Here is a 10,039-nt window from a genome sequence, read left to right on the forward strand (position 1 = left end):
ATATACAAAATATCAAGGTATTAAACCATTTAAAACAAAGCCAACACACAGGCTGGAATGTCAGTGCGAGTGTTTTGAGTTCAGAATATCGGTATCGGTGTCGTTAACTATTTAGGTAGACTTACCCAGTAGCCAGTTATTGGTTTATTTCTTACAGTTGGTTTAATATTTGACTGTTCTTAAAAATAAAGTAGTGGACTGATCCGGGATACTTTGCAAGGACAATTGTGATTATTAAGTTTGAATCCCAAATTACAGAAGGGGTGTGTTTTCTATTTCTATAAATATGTTCACTGGGGAGTCATGCAAATACAGGGTGGATAATAGTTTCACCCCTGCAGTGTTAGCCTGGCTTTTCTGGGTCATCTTTTCAATCATGCAGTAGCTCAATAATTGTGTGACTGGCGAGACTGGACCTGTTTCTGACTTGTTCTTTTGATCTTGGAAAGGTTCCCCACATGTCATTTGCAGGAATTGCTGATGGTGACATTTTAAAACCTGCTGTCCAAAGTTTTAACTCATTGACACAGTTGTAAGTGTTGCTAAGGCTGGCAGCTTTGACACTGTGATACTGTATGATCATGTATATTAAAAAAATAATGTCCCTAAAGTTTATTTCAACATGAAAATGCCTGAATATTAATGCTTCATGATTGCAGAAGTCCTTCACAAATTATGAAGTCAGCATCTTTATTTTTCCAAAAAGTGATTTCTGCACAGTGCATAAAGGTATCTGTCAAATCAAGTTTTGTGTATTTTTCTAATGTAGGAGCTTTCGGATTCCTTGTCACTGGTACAAATCCTAAAACATCATCTATAGGAAATTATGGCATACTGGACCAGCAAGCAGCTCTTCGTTGGGTTCAACAAAATATTGCTGTGTTTGGAGGAGATCCAAATAAGGTAAAAGTGAAAATCACTCAAATAATTACCAATCAGTCGCATATTTACCCAATTTGTGTGCTAGAAATTGTAACACCCTGGGGGTACTGGCCATGACGAGACCCGAACCCTGGTAGCATCACTAAAAGGCCCAGAATACGTTTGCAAGGCACAGTATATATATATATAGTGAAGCATCGGAGAACTTTAAAATTAAATCAATAAGCAATGTTCTTCACAAAATAAAAAATGCATGTTGTTCTTAAACTAACATTTTTAGTTTTTATTAACTCATTTTAAAATTATTCATACATATCTTTTCCCTTCAAGTTTAAAGACAACAAAAGAAAAACAAAAATCATGCAATCTAAGACTGTGTGTGGAGATGCCATGTCTGAAGCTTAATTTTCAATATAGGTGACGATATTTGGGGAAAGTGCAGGAGCACAGTCTGTGAGTCTCCATTTAATTATTCAAAGCAGCAAACCTTTATTTAAGCAAGCTATCCTGCAGAGTCTACCCTTATCCATTCCTCTGAAGACAAGGTAAGAGTGGCACCTGAGATTGTTTGAGGGGTGATATATGCTGATTTAATTTTATTTCTGCTTTCACAGCAGTAAATCAATTCAGAAAACAACAACAGGACATCTCAAAAATGTGCTCCATATAGTTGTTTTGTGTTGTGTGCCATTGTTTTATATGTTCAGTGTTTCAACAGTTTTAATAATCCAAGGAATAGGTTCCTCTAACCCTTCACACACCATTCCAAAGGTGTCTAATTATTCAATCTTCTTCAAGTTTAAGTGCTTTATATTTATTTTCTTCCAGCAGTACAATTTGAACCTTGTGTGTCTCATTTCTAACAAACACAGAAGGATTAATGCCAGACTCCTGATATGTGATAATATTCACCCTACAATAACAAAATAAAAAATACATGAAAGTGACTATCTAGATTTGAACTTGATTTATGATCATGGATAAGGAAAAATCAAATGTATTTCCTAATGAGTGAAAATAGTATTATTAAATGGAAAAAATGATGTTACAGCTTTGAAAGGGGTGTTTTTGTATTCATATTGTGGCTGATTGTTTTTAGCTTTGGTTGGTAATAGCTAAATTAAATCACTAGTCTGGGAAGGTACTCAAATGATTCCAGTACAACGTGTAAAGAAATGTTTTCTGCTTGTTGTGTTTGTTTCCTTTTATCTTTTTCAGACATGATGCATTGAAGCTGGGGAAAGATTTTGCTGAAATGGTAAATTGCTCCTTGCAGGACATGGCCTGCCTGCTGACTCTCACCTCTGAAGCAGTTCTTTCTGCTCAGATAAAAGCAGGTAAAGAAAGTGACCTCAGCCCTAATCCATGATTTATAATATCTCAATCTTTGAATCATTTTAGAACTCCATTAAAAACTGTGAATTGCACAGTGTAATGTATATGTCTTTTAATAAGTAAATAAATAAAGGTTAAATAAAGGTTAAATATTGTATATCAAAGGGGTTCCAAGGGGTTCTAAACTTGGTTAGAAGAGAGTCAAGGACAATATATAATAATAGTGAGAAGCAACCAGACTAGGTTATTGTTTTTCAATTTAAACATTTGTATTACTTAGCTGAGCAGCCATCACTTATTTTACTGGAACAATTTAACTTACTCAGTAAAACATCAAGTAATACTTTGGCACAAATTGAAATCCTTCTGAATGATCAGTTGTAAATATCACTGGCTTAAACAAATGGAGTAAAGATGCCAAGAGAATAATCAAAATCTTAATTGTCTTACAGGTTCTAAAATTGTAAACCCGTTTAGATTCCTGGAGATGTTTGAGACCTGGGGACCATTAATTGATGGACAGCTAATCAAAGAGCAAGCAGTGACTGCTTTTCAGAAGGGTCACTGGCAGAAAGAGAAACCCATTCTTCTCGGTATGATACAGATCTGTAACTGTTGAAGTTGGTAACCCTCCAAGATTTGTTTCTGACTGCAGTAACTCAAATGCCTTCTTTGACATTTGAAGAGACGGATTTGACTACAATAGATTCATAGATAGATTTTTTTTCTCTTATTAAAACATATTATTTAAATCATTTTCTGTTCTTTCTGTAACATAGGTACAACCTCTGAGGAAGGGGTGATATTTGTTTATGGAGTCTTCACAAAGCCTGTCTCGTTGCTCGAGTGCACTGTTTACACCACGGCCATTTTCAAACAACATTCACTGAAAATTCTGCGCAAATACTTGCCTTCCTATCCCGAGTATGACCACCGGAAACTGCTGTCACAGGTAGGTACTCTTCATCTGTATACATCAAAAGAGACCAGTGCCTGGAAACCTGAAGAAAAGCACCTTTTACTGCTTCTCTCCAAAACAAGTCCCCTTATAGCACTTGATGTTGACTGACCTGTTTAGGGGACAGGTTTAACAGATTCAATGTTAGTCTAATCTAAATAATAGTGTTTAATTTTGAGTCCTCTGTGGTTGGATATAGGAGAAATCTATTCCTACTTAGTTATTTGGGGGCAGTATTCATTTTCATGCTTTTGTAAAAAACAGCTTCAGAGACCACTTCAGAGACATATTTGAGAAGAGCAAACTGAGAAATGGTAATAGGAGTATAAGGAATTACAGATGAGGAAATGTATCCTGTATGCTGTTGTGTGTATCCCTCCATACTAACTACAGTTTTACTAAGCATTAAAATACATTATGAAAATATCAAGTCATACCATTATTTTTATAATACCATATATGTACCTTTCTTTGGTTTTCGTACCCTGTCTCACATTGTTGTGTTTGAACATTGCTATTGAAATTGTAGATTAAGAACATTTATTCATGCAGGTGAAGTGCTAGGAGACTTCAAGATCTATATTGCTTATAAATAATCACACTTCGTTTCAGGCATGCTGATGTGTTTGGTTGCTTGTGCTATGACTGTGACATCCAACAGATGGCGCCTTCGTTCCAGTTTAAGTTCAGTCAATCCAGAGGTTCTCTTTCCAGATATGTTAATTAGATTCCGTTGAATGGCCATCTGGAGTGCTGCGAAGGTTTAGTCAAGCCCAACCCCCATTTCACGTCTTCCTCCAGTGCCGAGCTCCAGAACAGTGCTGCCTTGTGGAGGCACCTGCTATGAGAGGCTGGGTCGGAGCAGCTGCACATTCCCACACAGCCTCCGAGTGCCAGGGCCTGCTGCAAACACAGGCACCATGCTCCGGCAAGACTGAGCTCAAGTGCTCTACAGATACAGCACAATAAAGACAATCGATAAGCCAAGGAAGCACAAAGGCTCTTACACAGATGACGAAACAAAAATGTTTTCCAAACCGATGTGTGCTGCGGTACATACCACAGGAGTCTACCGGTTTAACAGCTGTTCTGTAAGAGCTGATAAGCCCATACGACTGAGTGTTAAACAGTGGAAATAGAAAGGCCTATGGCTTAGGACTGAGACGAAACAAATTGACTCTATGTCTAGTATCAGGTTGAGCTGAGGTCCAGAGACAGCGCCTGAAAGAGCTGCAACCCAGAGTGGTCCACTTAAATACTGAGAGACCACAGGGTGAGAATCTTACCTTTCATTTACTATCAGAAAAAGGTCAGAGGATCTGACAAGTGACTAAGGGATTATCCAGGATATGATTGTAAGTGTGGGGTATTAATTTGAACTGAATGTGCAGCATGACTGGAAGAATAGAAAGCCCGAGGACAGGACTCAAGAATTAGATCCAGTGCGATTAGTACACAGCAGAATCGCTGCCACAGACATTGTTCTGCCTCTACTATCTCCGCTGTGCTCGGTAGCAGCTTATGACCATGAAATAGGAATCTCATGCCAGCATAACACAGGTGTCTCCACTATACAGTAATTCTCATATGTGGGCGGACAAGCAAAATATATTTTTCTGAGTGAGCTGTTTCCAGGTAACTGTGGAAAAAACGACTGCTCCTATAAACAGAACTGGAGAGAGAGGGGAAAAACTGTCAACAACACTGAAGGGTGAGAGAGAAGCAAAGTAAAAAATGAATAATGCATTCAAAGCTGTAATACTTTTTTTCTCCAAAAGCTTTTGTACTGCTGTCAGTGTCTATGTAATTAGCTATTAAAAGCTCAACAAAACCTCCCAAAAATGAGGCTTTAAAAAATACCAAAGAGGCTGGGACTTATATAGATTAACTCATGACACCAGGGAAGATTTCATATCTTCATTTCAAGTTGCTAATTTCATATTTGAAAATTTCATATTGATTCTACGGCAATCAAATATCTTTACATTTGATAATACCAGGCTTGACCAGCACATCAAGCATCAGTTATAGGAAGACATTTGGCCTGCGTGATAGATCAACATGGCATCTTATCTTCAAGCTGTTATCACAAGAAACTACTATACATTATTGTATACTATGTGTACAATTGATACTGTATGATAGATATTTAATGCATAAACATTTGATGGATATTTGATTGCTTTTATATTTTGAAATGCATGGTCAGTTGTTTTTTTTTTTTTTTATCTAAGCCCAGATTAAATAAAAAATCCCAAAATTATCAATTACCAACTTAATTTCTTGCACTTTAATGGAAGGATTCCAATATGTAGAAGCAAGAAGCCCCTGGCAAACAATCGTTCCTCAACAATGTCTGGCACTGAAACATACCTTATATTTCTGTGTCCCATTTTCCTCTGCACTTTGCAGGGCTGTATCTGCTCTGGGGACCATGGCCTCACTACCTCACCTGAGAAACTTGGCTCTTCTCCAGGCTCGCCTCTCAGAGGGCATCCTTGCACTGTATCCTTCGGCTAAACTCTCACTCTAGCCATTCACACATCAGCCAGAGCTCTGGCACGATCCAATTAAACTCTATTAGATCACCGGATGAGCAGAAGAGTAGACAGACTAAGAAAAAAACATTACAATAACTACAAATCCTCTGACAGCTAAATGACCCAATATTACTGTAATTGTCTATGAACATGTAACTGAAAGGTTCATAAACATGGTAAAAGCTGTTTCCAAACATGTAGTTTACTGACTTATTACATATTCCTATTTTGCTAATGCAGTGTTTCACCTTTCTCCACAGATTTTAACTGACTATGTGTTCCTGTGTCCTTTGCGCAAATCTGCCCGCACAGCCGCGAAGGAGGACAGCTCGGTTTGGGTGTACGAGTTCGATCACGTAACCTCAGACCGCCGGGTGTGGGATGGCCTTACATTCTGCTATGACCACGTGTGCCACGGTGCCGAGCTCCCTTTTGTGTTTGACTCAGTCGGCCTCAAGAATCTCACCTTCACGCCACAGGAGCAAGTGCTAGCCAATCAGATGGTCTGTTACTGGGGCACATTCGCTCACAGTGGAGACCCGAATGCCCATGTGGAACAGACACCGTTTTGTAAGAAGCAGTCCTTGCCTTCATGGCCAAAGTACACTGACAGAAATCGGTGGTTAATTATGAACTTAACTCTGCAGGCACATTCTCAGAGTGGTTCGAGAGGTGACTTCTGTGATTTCTGGGATAAGCTTGGTATCTACTAAGAAATGGTTGCCAATATTCTGCATCTGAAAAGCAACTTACTGCACAATAACACACCATTTTCTTTATGTAGTTTAAACACACACATTGTCCTTTTTTATATATCTAATATGAAAGTAAATATAGGTCTTACATTTTAACATCCTCCTATATAAAAACTGAAACAGAGAAATGTAGCCATGTTCCACTTGACCTAAACATGTATCACCTTTGTGTTGGCACATTAGTAGACAGTTATCGCTGTCTGAGAAATAATCCATCACAAGTGTATCAAGTACAAGATTTTATGTATTTCTTTATGGAGTTTGTTTTTGTAATGGACAGAGACATTTGGATCATATTCTTTATTCAATAAAACTCAGACAGGCATAGGTGTAGGAGTGTCCTCTCCTTGCCCATATGTTTCTCTGCACTATTATGTCATTGGATAGTTGTGTGCGAGTTCTATTAGAATGCTTTGAGAATTACTGAGCTTTTAAAACAAGATATATGAATTCACTACAGAAACGTGTTACACATTTTTGCAAGTTCAACATGAAAAAACAACATAGTTTGACATGATCTAGAGGTGTGCATGGAGTGCTTGTCTTTTGGAGTCATATTGATTTCAGGGGATTCTAAGAGGCCACTCAATTGGGTTACAGTATGATTAGGGAGGAACACTGTAATGCATCCTCCTGGTGATGCAATCCTGCAAAATTAAGTTGTAAATTCAGAGGAAGTGGCCACTGTCCTGTGTCTGCTGGGGGTTCAGCCTTGGTAATCCAAGCTGAGGCTGGCTTCTCTAAGTTGTTACATCCATGGCTTAACAGGTCAGAAATACACAATACACCACATACACTTTTCAAGGTGACCAGAGGCAAAGGATTACAGTCATATGTATGCGATCTGTCATGTGGCTATCTGTATTGAGTTACACGCATCAAGTGCCTCTGTTTAAGCTTTTAAATAATGAGGAAATACATATTAAATAAAATACTGCTTTAACAGCCAGGACATTTTTACACTCCTATATATCTCATGCACAGCTTCACTAATAATGTTCAGCCTGGGGGAAATTCTGTAATCTTCATTGGCATTTGCCTCCTAAGCCCAATGTGTTAAATATATGCATGTTGCAAATGGGTGTATTGTGTATATCATGTCATGAAATTAACTGACCTCGGTTAGGAAATGTCTATCAACCATTAACGATGAAAGTCGTTTACTGCTTTAAATAATGCAAGACAAACTTAAATGTGCTTCGTTTTCATTATTACTCTGTTTTGCTTTCTGTAGACCGTGCCTGTACCTATGCCAGGAAGCAGAATATGAGGCGCATCAATATGCCAAGCACACCGTCATCTCTGACCCCGGTCTGCGGTTGTCAGCTCAATATTCCAAAATCTTTCCTGCTGAAGAATATTTATAATTCAAAGGTTTACATTGATTTTTTAAATGTGCTGACATGAGTGCTAGTGGTAAAATTGATTCTGCGCAGCTGAAGCAATATCCTTTTGCACTCATTGCATTACAATATTCATACTTTCTACTTTCCACCGTTGCCAAGGCTCTAAGAGAGTGATATTCACACATCGATGCCCGAAAAGACTAGAGCTGAACACATTCATTTTCAACAAACAGATAGTAATGATCATGTTCATTTTTAATGTCTTTATTTTCCTTAAACACCATCCATATATATATTTTTTTCCGACTCTTCACTTCAGAAAAGCAAACTAAGGTATTGACTGTGAGACAATCCATTTCAAACCCATTTGCTTAATCACCAAAATCAATGGTTCCTTGTTCCTAATGAGATTTGGCTCATTTATGCTGGTCTGTGCCAGCAAAAGGTTTGGATGAGTGCATTTAGATAGGATTTGATTATACCATTGAAACTCAAAATTAAAGACGAAAATTATCCTTGTGTTCTGCACCTGTCCTGTGTAACACCAGTGATGCCTGAACACCCAATCAGCTGCTGAGCACACTAACCTCCATACTAAACAGCCTTGCTTGCATTTGTATTTTCACTGGATTAGGGCATTTTGCGACTGCTTTAAATATTGAATATTCCCTATCATACAAACAGAACCCTCTTATGGGTGTATCATGAAAATCAATTAAGTCGACACAAGGGTTAAAGGATTTATTTAGAGATAAGCAAGGTAAAATCTTACTTATTCTCCTATTGAAATGAACTAAATATTAATGTATTTGCTTTAACCTCATGCATCTTAATTTGTTGTAAATATATAAAGAAACATAATAATAGAGCTCTGATACAGTACACAGATAATCCTATCATTATAGCTCTTCCTACTAAAACATATTTCCACATTTAAGCATAAGCCTTTTAACAATAAGAGGCAGAAGGAGAAGGTATTAGATATCATTTTGCCTTCTACTACAAAGTATCCAAAGGGATTTTATAGGTGGCAGCAGACTCACTTTGACCAAGGATGACACACAATGATGCTGAGGTGATGAGCAGCAACCATTTTGGATAAATAACTAGACATCTGGGAGGAGTTCAGAAAGCCGGGATATCTATTCAGCAAGGGCTCTGCCCATTTCCAAATTGACATAAGTATATTTACCATAGAATGTTTGCATTTTTAACATGTTTTTACTGTGGACTTACCATTTAATAATGTCTTTCTACAAGTACAACTTGGTAAATTTACCAAGCTAAACTTGAACGAGGGTAGGGTTCAAATAGCTACAGTTATGAATATTTGCATGTTTAATGACCAGCAAGTTGTGTTCACGACCATCCAAAAGACTGATGTCTTGAAGCAAAACAAAAGGTTTATTTTTCAATGTATTTTTTTCTCTATTAAGTCCCACAGCCTAGAGCTTGCATTGAATGAAAACTGCCTGTTTACACATCCTCACAGTGAGCCTGTAAAAATGTTTAGCTGGCAATATGGTCAACTCTCATGTGGAAATGCATATGAAAGTCAAATTAAGTCCTTCTTATTGCAAATGCAATATGAAACACGTACGCCTCTGGCAATTTTCTGCTTCTGTTACATTTACATTCTTACATTGCAATGTTTTTCTGTAGCAATGCCCTTGTAACATGTATTTTTTATCAATTCATAATCTCATCAGATCACATTTGCAATCTTTGTGTGGAGTTAGGTAGAGCCCTATTTGCACTGCAGGTTTGGTTTAGTAATGGCTTCATATACATAATGCCCCCCCCCCACAACCACAGCCCAATCCTCACTTAACATGAAACAATAATAATAATTGGCACTTAATATGCCCTTTGACTAAAATGTAGGGTTCATTCCATTATTTTACTTCCCAAATTAGTATTAGTTTGAAGGAAATATGAAGGTGCTTTGATTTAAATAACACAATGAAGCAAGGAGAAACAGCTCAGCTCAGAGTGGTAAAGAAACTGGCCAAAAGGGATGACTGTGTGCTTGTGTGCTTGTGTGTGTGTGTGTGTGTGTGTGTGTGTGTGTGTGTGTGTGTGTGTGTGTGTGTATGACATTTATTTTTCACATTCCCTACAGAATTTGCCAGCTCTGAACACTGTATTAAATGTCAGCTACAGCAGACAAAAAATTGTTTCAGTTGGTGATTTGCAGATAGAAGATTCCAACACAGCAAAATG

At 37.8% G+C, this 10,039-nt stretch overlaps 1 protein-coding gene across 1 annotated transcript in view; it reads left to right on the forward strand.

Annotated features, from left to right (window-relative positions):
* LOC136771908 (cAMP-regulated D2 protein) overlaps nt 1–8,244 on the forward strand; it is a 10,235-nt gene extending 1,991 nt beyond the window's left edge. Inside the window, exons 3-8 of the mRNA XM_066724473.1 lie at nt 770–903; nt 1,300–1,427; nt 2,101–2,219; nt 2,670–2,810; nt 2,997–3,169; nt 5,976–8,244. Of these exons, the coding sequence (XP_066580570.1) occupies nt 770–903; nt 1,300–1,427; nt 2,101–2,219; nt 2,670–2,810; nt 2,997–3,169; nt 5,976–6,428 (1,148 nt within the window). The 3' untranslated portion in view covers nt 6,429–8,244. The remainder of the gene's footprint in view (nt 1–769; nt 904–1,299; nt 1,428–2,100; nt 2,220–2,669; nt 2,811–2,996; nt 3,170–5,975) is intronic.
* The last annotated feature ends 1,795 nt before the right edge of the window (nt 8,245–10,039 follow it).

This window comes from Amia ocellicauda, chromosome 15, assembly GCF_036373705.1.
Source record: "Amia ocellicauda isolate fAmiCal2 chromosome 15, fAmiCal2.hap1, whole genome shotgun sequence".
NCBI lineage: Eukaryota > Metazoa > Chordata > Actinopteri > Amiiformes > Amiidae > Amia > Amia ocellicauda.